At 39.4% G+C, this 19822-nt stretch overlaps 3 protein-coding genes across 4 annotated transcripts; 1 reads left to right on the top strand and 2 right to left on the bottom strand.

Moving 5' to 3' along the window:
* Window positions 1-203: 203 nt before the first annotated feature.
* Window positions 204-4907, bottom strand: dclk3 (doublecortin-like kinase 3). Its single transcript, XM_084424007.1, has 5 exons — window positions 4814-4907; window positions 2501-3975; window positions 1262-1394; window positions 1005-1172; window positions 204-743 (listed from the first exon to the last, which is right to left on the bottom strand). The coding sequence occupies exons 1-5, from the start codon at window positions 4875-4877 to the stop codon at window positions 295-297; spliced, it is 2289 nt and encodes a 762-aa protein (XP_084280133.1). The 5' UTR covers window positions 4878-4907; the 3' UTR covers window positions 204-294.
* Window positions 4908-8121: 3214 nt separating this feature from the next.
* Window positions 8122-14794, top strand: fabp3 (fatty acid binding protein 3, muscle and heart). Of its 2 annotated transcripts, none has more exons than XM_084424006.1 (7): window positions 8122-8331; window positions 8443-8507; window positions 11971-12007; window positions 12219-12450; window positions 13729-13901; window positions 14225-14326; window positions 14507-14794. In XM_084424006.1, exons 3-7 carry the CDS (start codon window positions 12002-12004, stop codon window positions 14558-14560), a joined length of 567 nt encoding a protein of 188 aa, XP_084280132.1. In that variant the 5' UTR covers window positions 8122-8331; window positions 8443-8507; window positions 11971-12001; the 3' UTR covers window positions 14561-14794. The 2 variants fall into 2 exon arrangements, with proteins under 2 accessions (XP_084280132.1, XP_084280131.1); XM_084424005.1 differs by having other exon boundaries at window positions 8122-8352.
* A 249-nt stretch (window positions 14795-15043) lies between these two features.
* Window positions 15044-19783, bottom strand: zcchc17 (zinc finger, CCHC domain containing 17). The gene is made up of 9 exons (XM_084424001.1): window positions 19725-19783; window positions 19333-19360; window positions 19136-19215; window positions 18995-19052; window positions 18153-18253; window positions 17913-18004; window positions 16396-16496; window positions 15490-15611; window positions 15044-15338 (listed from the first exon to the last, which is right to left on the bottom strand). Exons 3-9 carry the CDS (start codon window positions 19208-19210, stop codon window positions 15180-15182), a joined length of 708 nt encoding a protein of 235 aa, XP_084280127.1. The 5' UTR covers window positions 19211-19215; window positions 19333-19360; window positions 19725-19783; the 3' UTR covers window positions 15044-15179.
* Between the last annotated feature and the right edge of the window lie 39 nt (window positions 19784-19822).

The following is a 19822-nucleotide window of genomic DNA, read 5'->3' as shown; positions in this document are numbered from 1 at the left end:
GTGCCTACCCTTCATTGAGTGCAGAAATGTGAATTGAGTACAGATTTCACCTGGGCCTGATGGTGATTAGGTCAAAAACTGTGAACTTTCTGTCAGTATCAGTGCTTATGTGCACACATACTGTGTGTAGGTTGAGAGAGAGAGAAGACACTAAATGTTTTTGTATCATGGTGTTAAATTTTTGTCAGTCGTACCGTCCCTCTTTTTCACATTCACATGGCCTGTGTTTGACTCTTTTGGTCTTTTCATATATCATTGGTTTCTTCTAGTCACCCTTACCCTTTAACTAACGCATTACTCAGCAGGATACTCTTGTTTTGAGTCGGTATCTTCTTGCTGTGCTGGTTTCTCAGGTACGTGCTGATCTGTGGTATTTCTAATGTTTGTTGTGGTGTCTTCTGCATGGGATGAATATTGTTGGTTGCTCATCATGTTTTGAATCTCCTGGTTTCTGTCATGTGCGTTGACATCTGGTTCATAGTTATTGTTCAGTATGTTCTCGTGAATTTGTGCTGCGTGGAATTTCTCGGCCAACATCTCTGGCTTGTGAGAATCTCTCTTATTAATTTCCAGCGGTCTGTTTAGTCTCTGGCTCTCAGCTGTGGTGTGAGTGGCCTTTGCCGCCCCCTTATGGTCTTTTTGTGCTGCTGCACGTTGAAGCCAATCATGCTGCAGGGTTTGACTTGCTGTCAAACGTCTATTCGGGTTGACCTCCAGCAGAGCCCTGACTAGAGCTTTAGCCCCTGGAAGACACACACATCAACACTTGTCATGTGTTTAGATCACAGCATCTAAATTACAGCAGGGTTTACAGGAACGGCTCAACCAAAAAATCTAAATTCTCTCATTCGCTCCACCTGAGAATATAGAGCATCTTTGAAGAAAGAACATGATACGATTCATGTTCACAAGATTATGACAGCTTTTTCATTTTGGGGCGAACTAACACTTAAAATCTCTTTTTATATTTGTAGGGGGTCAAATGTTGGAGTTCAAGATCTCACCCTCGGACACGTTATCCCAGTAAGGGGACAGAAAGAGGACTTCTCCCTTCTGGATGAGGCGGAATAGTTCCTCTTGATTGCGATCTGGACTGCGGAACGGAGGAAAGCCACTGAGCAGCACAAACAGTATAACACCCATCGCCCAAACATCCACTCCGACACCGTAACCTAGTCAAATATAGACATACACACGCACCGCTGATCACAGAGCTGTAGCTCAGGTTTTTTGTGTGCAGTTTTTGTGGGTCAGACTTTACCTGTCTCAGCAAGTATCTCTGGAGCAACATATGTAGGTGTGCCACAAACTGTGAACACTGGCTCCGTTACCACCATGGCTAAGCCAAAATCTGCCAACTTCAGATTCAGACTTCCATTGCCATGCCGCTGTACCTAGAATCAGTAAAAAATTAAATAAAACAATAAAACAAAAGAGAGATGATATCAGCTGGATGTTGTATTGTTCACTGTTTTTAAATGCATGTCCAATACAATACTAAGTGGTATGCCAAAGTAGCCATACTGCTACTGAATCTGTTGTAATTAATCAGTTTAAGATCAGTTCGTCTTAACCGGTCATCATTTGTAGTGTTGGAATTCTGATTCATTCTATTGAATTGGTTCGTTCGGATGTTTTATGTAAATAAACAGATTAATAACTATTCTTCCGTTCCCTGTCCTATGTATTCAGTTTTTCACTCATTTAAGTAAATGTTGTTGTATTTAGTAGTAATGTTATATTATTTGGTTATATTATAATTTTTTTTAAATGTTGGTAGTCTATGAAATAATGCTTAACATTTATAACAAACTATAAAAAAATATATATATTTTCGGGAATTTAAATATAACATACATTTTAGATGAAAAACTAAAATTAGAAATGACTGAGATTAATAAACTGAAATTAATACGTTTAAGATGATTTTAAGTTGAGAGACTAGAATGAAAGCTGAAATAAAAAATAATTAAAGTTATGTATAGAAATAAAAGAATAATACAAATGACTAAAACGGAATATAGATAACTATAACAATAACTATAAAGATTTTGTTTTCAAAATCGTTCTAAATTGAAAGAATAGCGTTGTCTACACCATAACTATAATGATAACGACACAGAGGAACAATGTTTTTGGAATCGTTTTCATGAAAACATTGACAGCCAATCAGAGTCCATCCTGCTTTAAAGAGCACGCGCATTTAAAGAGACAGGCCACAAAACTGCAGCGTCCACACAAGCGGACAATAACGTTCCGTTGAATGCTCGAGCTCTTTAAAGCAGGGTGGATTCTGATTGGCTGTCAATGTTTTTATCTTTAATCAGCTGGAAGAAATGTTCTGTAAGTGATTCCAACGATATTGTTTCTCTGTGGCGTTATTGTTATAGTTGTGGTGTGGACTGCTATCCTTCTTTAGAATGATTTTTAGAACTTTATCATTATCGTCCTTGGTGTGAACGGGCCTTAAGGCTGAATTTGAGTAACTCTCATCTCTTACCAACAGGTTTTCAGGTTTGATGTCTCGATGTGCAATGCTCTTGTTGTGGATGTATTCCAGCGCCTGACTGATATCCGTGATCATGCACGCAGCTCTCGGCTCAGTAAACCTGCCGCTCTGAGTGATGGCGTCGAACAGATCTCCACCGGTGACCAGCTCCATCAGCAGATAGACGTGCGTGTCCGTGTGGTGAGAACGAAACAGCTGGATGAGCCGAGGATGTTCCAGACTTCGCAGCAGAGCGATCTCATTCTGGATCATGTGACCGCGTCCCTGCAGCTTAGCGTTGTCCACAATCTTCATGGCGAAGGTTTCATCCAGGCCTTTCACACGGCACTCTCTGACCACCGCAAAGTTCCCGTCTCCCACCACACGACCCATGTCGTAGCAGCGCTCGATGTCCTCCAGAGAGAGTTCTGCGCCGTCAGGTGGGACGTTACCCTGCAAGTCTTTCTGATCCACTGTCTCCTGCTTATTAATGTCCCGCTCAGTTATTATCTCTAAGTTAAGAGCGTTTTGAGGAACAGAAGGGCTAGATTTCGTATTGGCAACATGCTTATCAGCTTTCAGCGGCCTATGTTGTGCTTTTTCCAAAGAAACCAAATTGTTTTGAGATGTACTACTTTTATTACTGGGGTTATTCGTCCTGTCCGGTTGAGAACTTCGACTGCTTCTGATTGGAGGAATAGGAGGGACGCATCCTCGACAGCTCCGGCAGAAAACAGCGTCTCTCTTTCGTTCCTCTTTCTTCGGCTCCTTCTCATCGTCTTTCCTCCTCCACAGTTCTCTTTGCCTTTCTCTCTTCAGCTTTTGCCTTCCAACAGGCTGCAGGTTGTTGACCGGTGGCTGGTTCACCTGATGATCCCGCACCGCAGGTAAGGACACCTCAGGATCGTCATCATGGAAACCACTATCCGCTTTAGTGGCCTTGGGTCTCAGGATACGCTCCCAAACCCTCAGCAGGTGTTCGCAGTGTCCGGGGTTTTCCGGATAGAGCTCATCCAGAGCTGCGCTGATATCCTCAAGCGTCGGTCGGGTGTTTCCGAAGGCCAGGAAAGCGTGATCGAAGCGGAAGAAGTCAGCCAGGCTTTGGATCTCTCGGCCAGAAGGGCTAAAGAGACGTCGTATTCGAGCGTTGTTCCAGCAGGGGAAGCCCAGCGCCTCGGACACATCCGCCACGAGCTGCTCGAAGGTCTGCACAGCGCGCCGGTTTAACAGCAGCGAGATCTTCCTCACGCCGTCCCGTCCACACGCTCGCACCACGCTCACGATCCGCGGGCGCACAGGGCTTGATTCTGCGTGCCTGGCGTGATAACCACTCGCCCTGGAGACTCCTGCCTCCTCCCAATGACACACGGGGCTTTCTGAGGGCCCAAAGTCTGTCAGGGGCCTTCGGGGTCGTGATCTGTGCAGGTAAGAGGGAAGAGGTTGCCGAGGGGCAACATTTGGGCATTTTGGCAGTTTAATCCTTTGATCTGGAACACAAACATGTCTTGTTAGGATACAATTTGCTATTTTTTGTTTGTTTGTTAGTAGAGCAACTCGTCCAAAGATCTGCTTTGTTCATCAAAAATGTAGCACATTTAAAATTGCTTGATCAGATTTTGGAGGAGAAAAAAAAAAGCTTATACAGGCGAATTAAAGAGGAAGTGTGCAACATTAATAATTGAGAGCTGGTGTGTATTGAGGAGCAATGCCGAGACATGCAGATTCTCAAATTGCACCGCATGCTCCAGGGGTAACGGAAAAGGATCAAATCTGATCATGTCGGATCACTTTACTCAGCTTGCGCAGCTTGTTTTCTTTCTTTCTTTCTTTCTTTCTTTCTTTCTTTCTTTCTTTCTTTCTTTCTTTCTTTCCATGCATGCACTAAACACATGTCTGACGTCTTTAAGTGGAAGGATGCAGGAGGCATTAAGAAACTGAACACCAAAAACACTCAAAGACGCTGTTTCCCTTTTAAGTCACTAAGAAAGATCTTTTGAAAGGAAGAAAAGCCACTGTGAAACTAATTAACTACATGCATGAATAATTACGTTTAAATTTAATTAATTTCTTTCATGCTTGGAAAAATACACATTTATTTAATAACATATTAGAATATTATATCAGTAATGCTATTTATCTAAGTAATAATAATTATATCATATTATTTAGTTTGTTTATTCATCATAAGAATCATAGCGACATGGCCTAATAGGATACTAGTTACGGAGATTCTGCAAATGTGGTCTGGTTAATTGACCTATAGTTAAACTTTTAGTCACTGTCCTATTCTCTTAATGTATTTATTAATGAATGATTTGAACTCGCCTGTCAGTCCCCATCTGGGTCTCGGTGGCTCTCGCCCCGGTCGCTGGTTCCACACCGGTGTCATTCTGTTCCACTGCTCGCAGTTTCATCAGTGTTTATGCAGATATAACCCCGTGAGTCTGATTCACTGCTCATACTGTCCCAGAGATGTCCGGCGGCGTTACAAAATGGTAAAAAAGTCTGTAACCATGATGAAATCAACGCGCACCTCTAAACAAGCTTTGAGGAATCCTTGAGGAATCGCGAAAGTTTAAAACAGCGCTGAATTGAAAGCACAGTGAATCGGACAGTGCGCACACGGCCAGTGTTCACTCAGACATGAGGTAACATGGGGATATCGAGAACGCATCTTTTGGAAAAGCTACGAGCGCGTTACCGGATACTCCGCATCCTGCAAGCGCGTCTCCCCGGTAACACGCAGAGAACTGAAACACACACACACACACACACACACACACACATTGTGTTTTGATGTTTAATGGGGACTCTCCAAAGACAATGATTGTTATACTGTAGGCTACAAACTGTATATTCTCTCCCCCGTACATTAACCCGACCCCTAACCTACCCATATATCACTTAGTATGATTTATAAGCCTTTTTCTTAATGGGGGCCAAAAAATGTCCCCCAAAAGGACCAGGATTTCAGATATTGACACACACACACACACACACACACACACACACACACACACACACACACACACACAAGACTGAGGTCTGTTTGACTATTGAGGAGGCCATCTCATACACTTCCACAGCTTTCATATAGCAGCTGTCCAATATCAATAATGAAGAAAAATATGTGGCCAATTTATGAGCCCCCCCTTTCCCCCATTTCAATAAGGACTCCTTAAATATCCCCAAAAGTTGGGTTTCATTGTATTATTGAGGACAAAACTTGTAGCAAAACACTCACAGTTATTATTTAAAAAAAATACTAATTAAAATTTAGTTAAAACTCTGCATTTTTTTTATCAAAGAAAATTGATTATTCTTGTATAAAATGCATATTTAACAAATTATAGTTTTAATATAATTTAATTTTATTGGCATTACTGGCACCTTTTAATTTGTTGTTTTTGTTCTTCCTGCCATGGCATAAAGAATGAGATTGAGATATAAAAGAGTACTGATGTGTAGTGAATATGATGTTGAGCATCTGTTTGGGAATATTTCAGTCATCGCCATTATTGGTGAATTTGGTACAGATGCATTGAAAGAAATTCTCTGCCTTATTATTTCACACCCACTCACCACTTCATTCGTTGCCTTCTTCACCGTGGTTTAAGATAATTGAACTTCCCGAGACTTTTCACTTTGTCTCCGCAGGTCTCCCAGTATGGCTGTATTACCATGGTTACTGTTAACACAGCAGTCCTGCTTTGTGTCTATGTTTGCATTAGGATGGCTTTGCTGGCCTTTGCTGTGTGTGTATGTGTGTGTGTGTGTGTGTGTGTGTGTGCAGCTGTAGATGGGTTGTGTAAATGTGTCCATTAGAGGGCAGTGTGTGTTAGACAGAAGTGGGGTATGGAGGAGCTTTGGGTGATAGGCAGACTCGGTTTAATAGGTTGTCCTACACATATGCCCAACTCAGTGACAAAACAAGCACAAAAAGCGGTGGTTTACAGTGAATTTAAAACAGTTAAGAGGCGTTGTACGACACTTACTATTCTGTTCTGTATATTTTTTTATTTAAAAAGAAAAAACAAATGCTATGTGTATGTGTAAAAATAGCTGTGCTGTGCTTTATCTATAGTCTTTGGCTAGACTAGTCTTCGGCTGTTGCCAGAGGCAGCCATTGCAATTCAGAGGCCCTGTCCCGTACCATAACCTCATCATCTGCAGAGAGAAACTGCCACTCAGAATACACACATAATGAAGGACGTTGTAATGATTTATATCAGTGTTCCTCTGTCCTGTCCCGTGTTCAGCAGTTCCCCGTTATGTTGATTAGTCTCCCCAGTTGTTTCTGATTAGCCACACCCCCTTGTTATCTTGTTGTCTGTCTGTGTATTTAAGCCCTGTGTTTAGTTTAGTCTTTGTCAGTTCTTGTTTATTGTTGCACCATTGCGGTTGTTCTGTTCCCCGAGTCTCAGTCCTGAGTTTGTGCTTGTATATGTGAAGTTTTGAGTTTATTTAATAAAAGACTACTGCACGTGGATCCTGCTTCCTCCTCTGCTTCAACCAAAGACGTAACAGACGTAAAGCCATCATAGGAGATTGTGAAGATATTTCACTGGAACTTGGTCTTCATCTATATCGTGTTCAATGTCAATTGTTATTTATTAATGTATTCAGCTAACAACTGTTATTAGAGCTCTGTCATTTTTGCTACAATCTGCCATGTCAATAAAAAAATTAAAGTACATGAACAAGAACATGCTGTTTTTTTTATTTTTATGTAAAACCCAAATAGAGGCAACAAGATATGAGACCATGCAGGCAGATATGGGCAAAAAAACAATATTAATAAATAATTTAAAAAAATAATATTAATATTAATAATATGAAGATAATATACTAATAGTAATGAAAATAAATGTTGAAATGGTTATTTATAACACCATTAAGGTTCTGTATAGCACTTTCAAAGTGTGGTTCATGGTTCTTTATGGAACCTTATAAAAAGGGTTAGAACCCTAACTGAACTGCTATTGTTACAAGCCGAAGAACCCTAATTTGGTACTGTTTAGAACAGTTTTCTTAAGAGTAGTTCTAGACTAAATGTGAGCATGCATTTACTAATCTCACTTGCACAAAAAAAGATTCAGTATTCCACAGTAAAAAATCTGTGAAATGCAAAATCAGAATACTATGCAAACCTCCAATAATTAGGCTAAATATGTTAAATAAAACAAATATTTGTTTGCATTTATTCTCACTTTACTGACCAATGTACTTGTTGCTGACCTTCGATGATTCAGTTAAACTATAAGCAAAAATTACTTTTAAGCTTTCTTGAAGTGTCTTCTCCTACGATCCAGAAGGGCAGCACAGCGAGGTTTGCTTGAGCTGCGCCCTCAACTGCACGGGTGTGAATTTGCATTTCCTTCAGCCTTATTTCAATTTTAGTGTGAAAGGTCCTTTAAATTCAGAATATATCTTTTTCGTTATAAAAAAAAAAAAAAAAAAAAAAAAAAAACAAGCCCAGCCCTGCAGGTGAGAAAAAGTAACGTAACTTTCCTTAAAAAAGTAACTTTGTAACAGGTTTATGTACAACGGCTCTGGAACGCGCCTCAACCAAAGAACCAATCAGAATCAAGGACCATCCTTTTATAAAATGTATTTATTTTGCTGTGCTGATCATAGTCACGCAGGCCAACAACGTGTGCCTTACAATTTAATTTACATTATGAATTTTAATATTTGGAGGGACAATGATGAAACATTTAACAGAACGTTACATAAATAGATTAAATTTACGTTAGTTAAATTGCTTATTAATACATTCAGAAAAAAATGGTACAAAAGTCGCCACTCGGGCAGTATCATTTGTACTAATATGTACCATTTAGGTAATAATATGTACACTTCAGGTACTAATATGCAACTTTTTAAAGCTTATTAAGGTACAAAGAAGATTTCTTTTTGAAAGGTTAAGTTTTTGTATGTGTTTTTTTTTTTAGTTCGCGTGACGGGGAAACCAATAACCATATCAACAATACACCGATTTCCATTCAGTATCGGACAAGTAAGTACTATCTTTTTTATCACTTACATTATAGATTCACACTTCATAAATACATAAACGTCTTTAAGATATTAGACGGTTAGCTTGTGCTGAGCGCTACACGACATTTGTGATGCACGTGACGAACCTCAACTCGACAGATCTTCTAAACGTGGACCAAATCATCGACTGAGGCGCACATTGTATTTTGCTTAATGCTTTATTTTTCATAGTTATTAACAATTAGCAGACCCCCATGTTAAAGACATGACTCAATGCAAAATAGTATTTTGATGATTGATGATTGATGATTACATGAATGCTGCTGACCAGAATTTAACAACATGCCAACAAGACATGTTGGTACTTATGGCAGAATTTGTATTTGTGACCTGGGTTTTGTGTGTTTGAGACTTGGACTTTGATTTCATGACCTGAGTAAAAGGGGTTTGCTCAATCTCTGTCTGTCTGTCTCTCTCTCTCTCTCTCCCTCCTCCACCACCTGTTTGTGTCAAACGTCAAACACATGAACTCTGCATGCATACCATGTTTAGTCACACATTTGTGTTGGGTTAGACACATGGCAGTCAACTGTGTGTGAGTGTGTGTGTTCAAATACCAAGTATACAAAGGTGAAACCCCACATATTATAAATCATTCCAGAGAAGAGGGGTGTTACAACACATAAGGTTCTATCAACAATCCCTTTGAACTGAACTGTATTTCACAATATGTGGTTTGCATGTATAATACAAGCTTCCAGCGTCAATGTGAGAAACCGTGAGAGCTGGAATAGAGTACTTATAACTCAGTGAAGTACAAATTGTCTTTGCTTTTCCAACTGGAATACGAATTTAGCCTATTTAAAGGGATAGTTCACCCAAAAATGAAAATTCTGTCAATTACTCACCCTCAAGTTGTTACAAACCTGTATGAGTTTCTATCTTCTGTTGAACACAAAAGAAGATATGTTGAAGAATGTTAACTTAACAGTCGTTGGACCCCATTGACTTCCATAGAATGGGGGGAAAAAACATGAGCTGTTTGGTTACCGACATTCTTCAACATATCTTATTTTGTGTTTATCAGAAGAAAGAAATGCATACATACATGCATATATTACTCTAATACTATTGGGTATTTTATATGGCATTTTAACTATAAATTACCAAATTTCTTTTTGCAGATTCACTTCTTTTTTTTTTGGAGCATACAATTCTGGAGGATATTTATAACACACACCATCCGAATGCTTTCACCGTGACAGGACACACCTGCAGTAGCTACGATTTATGGGAGATTTATCTTGCAGTTATAATACAATTCAGCGGTAATTGTTCAAAGTCAGTTGATAATAATGAGCAGATTAGTTTGGGAATCGTATGATAGCTGTAAAGATAATGAAATATAAATATCTGGGAGAGGTGAAAGAGAAGAGGGTGTGTGTCTGTGTGTATTTGTACGTGCTCAAACAGATGCAAGTTAGAATGTTTGCTCATATCACGTCATGTTCCCACCGGAGAACGATGAGGACAAAACGAATCCTAGAACATTTCCTCCAAGCAATCCTTTAAAGAAATGAACTGGGATCTGTAGATTGTACCGGTAGTTGTTGTTAAAATAGCTATTTTAGTATTTAGGTATATACTTTATTTTGAATGATTTTTCAATTTTTGAAACTCATTTTGTTACACTCCTAAAAATAAAGGTTTCAAAAGTTTTTTTTAGCAGTAATGCCATAGAAAAACCTTTTGTTTTAATTCTCTAAAGAACCTTTCAATAAACCTTTCTTTAAAATAACAATTTTTCTTAGTCTGAAGAACATTTTAAGAACCTTTTTCAACTGTAAAGAAACTTTTATGCAATGAAAAGGTTCCATGAATGTTAAATCAAAGATTCAAGAACCTTTAATTTGAAGAGTTAAATCTTTAATTTATAGTTTTCAGTTTATGCACTTGTAGCACTTCAATCTATTTATTTCATTTATTTAGTTGCAAAGGCAACATTATCATTTTTTTCAAATCTAATATTTATTTTTTATTTCAGTTACCTAAAAACTTCTCACTGTAGATTTAATACGTTTTCTTTGAGTTTGATCAAAAAGAGTTTTACCTAAAGGGAAAAAAAATGGGAGAAAAATCAATACTTTTGCATTTTCTCGAAAAAAATATGTGTGCGTTCCACTGAGAAACTTTGCATTCGCTCGTTTTCCATGCGAACGCAGAGTTTCTCAGTAGAATGCAAATCACCACGTCCCTTTAGGAGCTCCGTAGGGTGTAGACTCTTAAATTCATGAATTTAGCATTTCTTGGTGTTGTTTTTTTTTTACAGATCTGTTCCTGGCTTTTTCTTAAAAGCTGTTGTTGGTCAGAAGAATCTGTGTGCACCAGATGTCTGACGTTCATGAACAGCTGCTCACGTTACAAACTCTAAAAAATTCAAGAGTTCAGCATTAACCCTAGACCTTATTGCGTGCAAATCCTGGCATTCAGACCCTTCATGCTGTTGCACACACACACATATGCTCAAACAATTGTCCGTTCTTGCAATGCAAACACTTGTAAACTCAGCCTTGCGGCTCAGAGGATGGGCCGGGGGAATGTTTAGCGACACTGGTGCAACGATTCGGTGATTATTGGACAAACAGCATCTGATACGACTCGATCTTCACTGCCTCTTACTGAGCAGAACGACCAAACACAGTCAGTCAAAGAGTGTAGAGGCTGGAAGAGCGAGTCCTCTGACATAAGGTCATGTCCTCAGAGGCTTGTAAAAGAGAGAGAGAGAGAGAGAGAGAGAGAGAATATGGCCTGACTCTGCATGGTCCCAATATCAATCACTCCTCCCCCCCCGTCCTCGCTGCGCTCTCTCGCTCTTTCTCTCTCTCTCCAGGCAGATGAATGAATGTCTTTGCATTAGAAAATACTTGTGATGTTTCTCATTTATAAGTTGCTTTGGATGAAAGCGTCTGCTAAATGAGTGCATGATAAATGTAACTAACAAAATTTTTCAATCAACATATTTCTCAAAAAGGCATTCATTTGGTTTTAAACTACAAAGCGTGTTCAAAATTAAAGGCAATACATCCACTAAAATTAGACCACTTGGTTAAGAGTCATTGCAGAAACTGGTTTGACTTTCAAATGCAATGAAATTTTCATAAATGTTTAAGTAGGGTTTGATGCACAATCATAACAGGTATTGAATGATATTAGAGATTAACAATATGGGTCGGTTTTGGGTATTTAATTATTAATGCTCTTTTCCTCTATTTTTATACGTTTAGATTACCTGTGCCGCCACTTAAAGTTAATCTTTAAAACACTTACAATTTCATTGAAATGTTATTTTAGCACATCTCAAAATGAATATCCATTTTAAATTTGTACATCAGAATGTTGTGATCAAACAGTAGACGGTAGCCATTGACTTCCATTGTCAGATTACTAACTCTCTTTAAAATATCTTCTTTTGTGTTCAACAGAAGAAAGAAACTCATTCAGGTTGGGAACAACATGAGGGTGAGTAAACGATGATAAAATGTTCATTTTCGGGTGAAATATCCCTTTAATTTTGCACAGTTCCTCAACCTCCTTGTCTTTCTTTCTTCTATTGTTCTTAATGGATTGTCCTACAATTCCCATCTCCCCATCTCCCTGCCTCCCCCCCCCCTGCCTGTCACTCATCTCTCCTCTTCTCTCCGGCTTTGCTCCTCCCTCTTTCACCCCCCAGGCTTGTAGTGATGACATCACAAACAGCAGTTATAAATCGGCCAGTAAGATCGCAGAAGCTCAGTTGGTGCTGTCTTGCCCTCCTCTCTCACCCACGCCGTGTTTCTTTCTTTCTCACTCTCTCATTCTTCTGCTCTCGTTCTCTCACTCAGCTCCAAACATGGCAGACGTCTTTGTTGGTACATGGAACTTAAAGGAGAGCAAGAATTTCGATGACTACATGAAAGCCCTCGGTGAGTAGTGTGTGTGTGTGTGTGTGCTTTACAGCTAGATGTAGGGTGTGTGCCTTTTGATGCAAGTGAGCACATGTAGTTTGGGTGTGTGTTTCTGATTCTTTCAGAGTGGGAAAGGGGATCTGAGACGCATTCACTGTGCAAGGTGCATGTGTGTGTGTGTTTAAGATGGAGTGCAGATGGTGCAGGGAAGGTCTTTCTCGATGAACCTCTCTTACACACACACACACACACACACACACACACACACACACACACACACACGTGCTCTCACGCACAACCACATCCATGCCACACTGATGACTATACAGAGCAACTGCTGTTGTCTTGTATAAAATACAATGAGCCCTTTATTTTGCCATTGAGCCTTGATATTTTGTTACACGAAACTTATGGAAATATCTGTCTTTAGAAGCTTGTAAGTCTTCTTTTTTTTGGCCAGTTGCGTAGGATTTTGTATCTTATAAAGTAGTGTTGAGTGAGTTGTGGGGGAGCTGTGATGGGGGGTGTGAATCAATCAGTGTGCATCTGTATGAAAAGAATAGAGGGAAGGAGGGAGGAAAGTGTGGGTGAGACAAAGTGGGTGATTTTTTTTTTTTTTTTCTTTTTTTTTCTTCTTCTTCTTCTTACTCCCTTCTGACTAACTGGTTTCAAATTCACTACTCTTGAGTGAACTGCAATGAACCCTGATTTCCTGCCCTTTATCTGTGGTTGGAGAAGAACACGTCTGCGTTCACAGTCATACTCCCTCTCAGTATTTGCTGAACAAATCAATAGTAATCGCTGCATTCTCCCAAAAGCGAATGTTTGCTGATGATTTGACCATTTTGACCGTTCCAGAGTTTGGTTATTTGCAGAGATGTGTTCAATTGTGACTAACCACTGAATATTAATGCAATCTTCGTTTAATTATTAATATTCTGGCCTTAAGCTATGCAGGTGCTCTTTCCTTATTAGCATTTTTGTGAATAAATTGTGGCTTTTTTTAGACATATCTTTAATAGTAATATTTAAAATATATATAAAATCAAGGACTTTATTTCTAACTTTTAGTTTTTAGCTTCTTCAGAGTGCATGACCATTTTTAAAAACAACTTTGCGTCTTAAAATATATTTAAGAGCTTTAATTAAACCCTTTAGTGTTTGTTGTACATTACATAGATGCATTACAATCTTTAAAAGTATCTTTGCTTCTTGAGGTTGTCCATGTGAACTCCTCTGCATGTGCATTGTTGAAACAGCTTCATACTTGTTACTGAAAGTGTGTTTGTTTATCAGGTGTGGGCTTTGCCACGCGTCAGGTTGGCAGTATGACCAAACCCACAACCATCATTTCCAAGGAGGGCGACGTCTTCACACTTAAGACCGTCAGCACTTTCAAAAGCACAGAAATCAACTTCAAACTGGGAGAGGAATTCGACGAGACCACTGCCGATGACCGTGCAGTCAAGGTGCTAAAATCTCACACGTTAGTCTCACTTACATTAGCCCTGTGATTTGAGACTCGCCTGAGGCACGGATAATTTCACGACTGACACGTTATGAATTGGGCAGTTAAGATAAGTCTTGGATGACACAATAGGGTCTTGTTGATGGCAAACAAGAGCCTCTTAGAAGCCCCAATGAGAGATTGACCCGTCCCGTGACATTCGTCGGGTCAATCATTAATGTAGGCTTAGAAGCGCTAGTCATCGTTGCTCCCGGGCAGCAAGAGGGAAAAAATGAGATCGTATTCAATGCTTATCTTATTCCCTTTACTCTTGTTTTTCTCCAGTCCTTGATAACTTTAGATGGAGGCAAATTGGTTCACGTTCAGAAATGGGACGGCAAAGAGACGACCCTGGTCCGAGAAGTCAGCGACAACAGTCTCACTCTGGTCAGTATAGTGTGTATTTACAGTAAGTGCCTTTTTGGCTGAGAACATGATTATAAGAACAGTCAGCAAAAGCATAACCGGTTCTGCTTCCTATTTAGTAATTACTTTTGTCAGTATTTATGGGTGTTTGACTGCATGAATAATTATATCAACAGACCAACCTTTTTCTTTTATTAACAGACACTGACACTTGGCGACGTTGTCTCCACACGACACTATATAAAGGCGGAATAAAGAGAAACTTCATTCGCAACCTGTTCTCATCAACGGTCATGTACATTTCCAGTGTTTTTTCCTGTAGTGTTAATGTGTCTCATTTGCACCGTTCCTCAAACACTGAAAGAAATCCAACTTCATACCTCCAGATGTCTGTATATGATATCTTATTCTGGATATGTGTTATGCCTCTGCAGTCAGTGTTCTGTCATATGCCTTTGGATTACTAATAAATATGACATTTGCTCCAAATTCTCCTTGTGCTATTTATTGTGTCAACATTTCAATAAAGCGCTCCAGTGCTGTAGCTTGTGTGTTGTGATTTTCCAAAAGGACGGTTATATTTCCGTGAGGTGTTTCTAATTTAAGCATGTTCCCGTGTCTGCTGGCTGACGTTGTGTGTGTTCTATATCGAGCGCGTGGGTCTGTGTGTTTCTGGGTGAAGGGTCATTCAGAGGTTGTGCAGTGAACCTTTTAACCTTCACACAAGAAGCCAGTCTCTTTCAATGGTCAAATTCTTTTTAATATGAACACAAAAAAAATAAAATACACTCCAAAATTGACCAGATACATTTAAATCTGGATAAACCCGCAAATAAACGACATGCGCAAGTTTGAATCGATTTGCAAAGCAAAATTACTTGGCCTTGTGTTTGTGTTTCTTGTGTTTTTTCTTCTTGTCCGAGTGTGTGTGTGAATGCTTCGGCCGTTTGGCATCTTCAGCGCCGCTATCAGATGAAGAACTGTCTCTTTTCTTCTCTTTCTTTTTCTTCTTCTCTTTCTTTGCCTTCTTTTCCTGCATGAAAAAGGGGCATCATGAGCATGCAAATGAAAGACGGATGAAGTATTGCAGAATTTGGCAGTAAGTGAGCAAGAAGGTTACACAACCGCTTGCAGCCAGCGTGTCATCTGGTGCAATCATTTGGGTGTCAGGGGTGTGTCCGCACCTTTTTACGTTTCTGGGGCTCTGACTGGGTGTTCTGGTTGCTGGTCGGCGGCTCCTCCTCCTCTTCCGGCACTAAACTGTACTGCAGGCCAGGCTTAGAGAAGCAGTCCTTTGCAAAGTGACCTTGCATGCAAACATACATGCACATCATTATTTAGAACATGAACACTGTCATAACAGGTGTTAAGGGATTACACATGCAACCTGCAAATGAAGACTGTGAAAGTGACACACTTATTGAGTGTGTATGAAATCCAATTAAAAGTGTTTGCTGTAATATACACTAGTTTGGGGACATTTACATTAGACAACATTTTAAGTAAATGCTATTCTTTTGAACTTTCTACTCAAAGAGTCCTGAACAAATGTATCAAGATTTCAAGCAGCACAACTGTTTTCAACATTTATAATGATTTAGAATTTCTAAAAGATCACGTGACACTAAAAATGCTGAAAATTCAGCTTTGCATCTTTGCATTTTAAAATATCTTCAACTAATAAAGTTATTTTAAATTGTAATATTTCACAATATTACACTTTTTACTGTATTTTCGATCCAATAAATGCAGCCTTGGTGAGTAGAAGAGAGTTCATTCTAAACAGACCACAAACTTTTAACTATTGCAGAAACACTTATGCTTTAAATAAATATTAGTCACATCATGACTAACATCGTCCTTCATATAATCTAAGCTATAGTGTTTTTTCAGCAGATTTGTCTTAGTTTTCCCCAAACATGTACTCAAGTCAAAGTAGTGACGAAATACATAATGATTTTCATTTGGCTAAATCTTGTTGAGATAGCATTTCAGTTGAGCTTGCGATAAAATCAGGCAGTCTGTCAAAGGGTCATGGGTCTAATGTGCACTAGAATTGGGTCAGGTTGACACAACCTGGAGTTTCATACCAATGCATCCACACTTTTTGCATGTGGTGTTGAGCACAGCCTCCAAGGTGATCCTCTGCCCGGTGTGATCTCTGAACCGTCCCCGGCGACGCTCGTCCTGTCTGAGTGAACAGCATTCATTTACGCATATAATTACTACTATATGGCCTGGTTTCACAGATAGGGCTTAGATTAAGCCTGTTCAATTAGGGCATTTAAATGGATACTTCACCGATTAGCATTAAGCGTTGTATCAGTAGAAACCCGGTAGTATTTTCAAGTGACCGTGCTTCCCTCCCTCATGTCCCCCTGAGACGAGAGATTTCTGTATTGTGTGTCTGGGAAAAAAACTCATATGACGCAAAAATCGTCATTTAGCTCATCAGAGGCTCTTTTGTCCAGAGTCGAGAGACTCCAGCCAGTAGGAGGAGCTCGTTCCGCATGTCTTCAACCCGCCCATAGGGGGATCTCATGATAAAACGCCGTCTTTTCGAGTCGACTAGTAGCCTAGTTGTATAATTTCTTCCGATACTGCCCTCTGTAACCGGTAGGCGTGACTTGAGAGTGGCCTTGTAGGGCAGCGAAGCAAGTGCATTCTGGGAGTTGTAGTCTTTCATCCACATGAGCCAAAAATACATTTTCTGGCTTTTCTCAGTCTAGAAGGCACCAACTTCAAAAATGATTTCACATTTCTACTACATAAATGACCCAATTTAAATACACATTAATCTTTCCAGCGGTGAAATATCCCTTTAAGTGGCTTTTTATAAGCGTGCCTTAGAAAAACACATTACTGATGTGCATCTTGAGACAAAACATTGGCATTTACATATTTTAAGATATGCCAGTGCAAGTTGCTTTCAGTTAAAACAGCTCAAACATGCATTTTAGGCTGCGTTCCAGTCCACTTTTAGACACGCACTTGCGATCTTCCCTAAGCACTTCCCCTCGGGGGAATCCCTGCTGCCATTTTGAAGTGCGTTCCACTTTGTGAAGTGGACGAGGGAAGTTTATATGGACAGACCCTCGTTCCCTCGATTTTGACCGAGGGAGCGAGTCTACTTCAAATGTACACTTCAGGCACCTATTATGTCCCACAATGCAGTACGATTGTGACGTCGTCAAAGATTGTCTAATCACCACCACAACAGACAACTCTATGATATATTAATTATATTTTTTATTTTATTTAAAACAACCCAAACACACCTAAACATTTGGATGCTGCATTAAACAAATTCTTAAAGGGAAAAAAATGTAAATAATAAATCAACTCCATAGCTGATTCCAAGTGATCAAGGGCTTAGGACGTTCCAATTCAGCCCATTGCAGTTTCCGCCAGTAGTGGGCACTCGTGCAACGTAAGCAATGACGTACATCCGAGTGAACGAGACGGAGGGAAGTTAGCGAGTGAAGGGCATGACAATTTTGGACTGGAACGCAGCATTAGTCTGGGACTAGACTTCAGTCTTGTCTGTGAAACCAGGGGTATTTAACCTACTATAAATACAGCACTCATGTACAATACATCCACTCACTCTGCCATGACGTTGTTGGGGTCTAGGTCCCGCCCAGTGCCTTGATTGACAGATTTCATAGAGAAGGACAGTTTGATTTTATCATCTTTCATCTGATAGTGGATAGAAAACAAAAAGCACTATTAAAAAAATATATATAACTGCATTATAAAAGACACTAAATTAATCACAGCTGCATGTCAAATTATAGTATCAATTTCACTTTTAGTGTTGGTATATCAGTGTTGTAATTGAATGTACCTCCGTGCCAATGACTTTTATCCACACTTGCTCCCCTACATCAACTATTTCAGATGGGTTTTCCACCCGACAGGATGACATCTCACTCTTATGAACCAGACCTGAAACACAAATACACATGAGTTATTATGTGTGTATTCATATTCGTTGTTTTAAAGGGATAGTTCACCAAAAATGAAAATTCTGTCATTAATTATTCACCCTTATGAAGATCAAAACAAATGAAGGTCTTTTTGATTAAATCTGAGAGCTTTTTGTCCCTCCATTGACAGCTACGCAACTAACTAATCCATTTGAATTGACTGGTTTAGTCCAAATTTTCTGAAGAAACTCAGAAAACAGATTGGATTTAGGCTTTTATTCATATACAAACACCAACTCAAACATCAGTGGTGGTAAACGGAAGCTCAAGCACGATCACATGATGTGCGAGAACCAATGAGGTTCATTCTCGCGTTACGCAGCACGTTTGAGCTTCTGCAAGAACCAATGAAGTTTGTTCTCGCTTTTCAAGCAGGTTCGGTTGAGCTATTGTTTTTGTTCGCTGATCAAAATCTTAATTTCAATCTGTTAAGAACATATAAAGCGATCGTGTCTCTTCAGAAATTCATATTCGTATGGATTAGTTTTACGATCTCTTTATGAACTTATGAAGTGTCAAAGTGGTAGTTGCGTAGCTGTCAATGGAGGGACTGAAAGCTCTCGGATTCAATCAAAAAAGATCTTCATTTGTGTTCTGAATATAAACGACAGTCTTACGGGTTTGAAACGAGTAAATAATGACAGAAGTTTCATTTTTGGGTGAACTATCCCTTTAAATGAGAGTAACTATCCAACTTTACCTTGTTTTCTGTATCCTGCAATCTTCACAAAAGCGCCGTATGTTGTAACAGACACTACCTAAGTACATAAGAAATGGGAGATCAGTAAAAGGATATTTGATGTGATTTTTAAGATTCTGCACGTTTACTCTTAGATCTAACCTCTCCCTTCAGAATGCTGTACATTGGTGGAATCCCATCCAGACCGGCTGGCTCTCTCGCCCACTCCTCTTCCATCACTCCTGCAGAGGTACACATGTAGAAAACAAAGTGTATAAAACAAATCCAGCCATTGACCACTGCATCTGAAGACGGCAGTCAGTGCTTATGTGATGCACGTGATGAGTACATGAACTTACCAGATGGGTTCAGATCGAGGACCCTTTACTGTAATTTGAAAGCAATCTATAAGTAAACTGCAATATGCACGTGCTAAATTGCCGCAGTTAATTGCAAAAATATTTTTTAATCCCGATAAAATATGGTAAAATGTAAATGATGCCAGACACGTCACTCCATAATACACTAAAAAACATCACAACGCAAAACGTAAATACATGTATAGCATTACACTCTTCTTGTTTGAAAGCGATCTATAAGAAAATTCCAATATGAACGTGCTAAATAATCGCAGTTTAAATTCCAAAAATCTTCATCCGATGAAAATATTGTACATTTAGTTATTGACAGACACGTGACTCCACAATACACTACAAAAACATCACAACGCTAAACGTAAACACATGCAGACCATTAACGTTACACTCCTCTTTTAGTTGTTTGGATGACGACACATGAGTTCCGTGAGTGAGAGTGTATTTTCTTCCGGTTCAGATATTTAACAGTAAC

The sequence above is a fragment of the Rutilus rutilus genome (genome assembly GCF_951802725.1).
Source record: "Rutilus rutilus genome assembly, chromosome: 11".
Lineage (NCBI taxonomy): Eukaryota > Metazoa > Chordata > Actinopteri > Cypriniformes > Leuciscidae > Rutilus > Rutilus rutilus.
The sequence above is the reverse complement of the archived record's forward strand: the minus strand, read 5'-3'. Positions and strand labels throughout refer to the sequence as shown.

Coding starts and splice junctions, on each gene's coding strand:
- dclk3 (XM_084424007.1), bottom strand. CDS start 4,877: ATGACACCGGTGTGGAACCAGCGACCGGGGCGAGAGCCACCGAGACCC. Junction 1,173..1,261: donor AGAGATACTTGCTGAGACAG/GTAAAGTCTGAC, acceptor ATATTTGACTAG/GTTACGGTGTCGGAGTGGAT. Junction 744..1,004: donor CTGGGATAACGTGTCCGAGG/GTGAGATCTTGA, acceptor TGTGTCTTCCAG/GGGCTAAAGCTCTAGTCAGG.
- fabp3 (XM_084424006.1), top strand. Junction 13,902..14,224: donor CCGATGACCGTGCAGTCAAG/GTGCTAAAATCT, acceptor GTTTTTCTCCAG/TCCTTGATAACTTTAGATGG. Junction 14,327..14,506: donor GCGACAACAGTCTCACTCTG/GTCAGTATAGTG, acceptor TTTTATTAACAG/ACACTGACACTTGGCGACGT.
- zcchc17 (XM_084424001.1), bottom strand. CDS start 19,210: ATGGAAGAGGAGTGGGCGAGAGAGCCAGCCGGTCTGGATGGGATTCCA. Junction 18,254..18,994: donor TGCAGGATACAGAAAACAAG/GTAAAGTTGGAT, acceptor TTTGTGTTTCAG/GTCTGGTTCATAAGAGTGAG. Junction 18,005..18,152: donor TAAAAGTCATTGGCACGGAG/GTACATTCAATT, acceptor ATCCACTATCAG/ATGAAAGATGATAAAATCAA.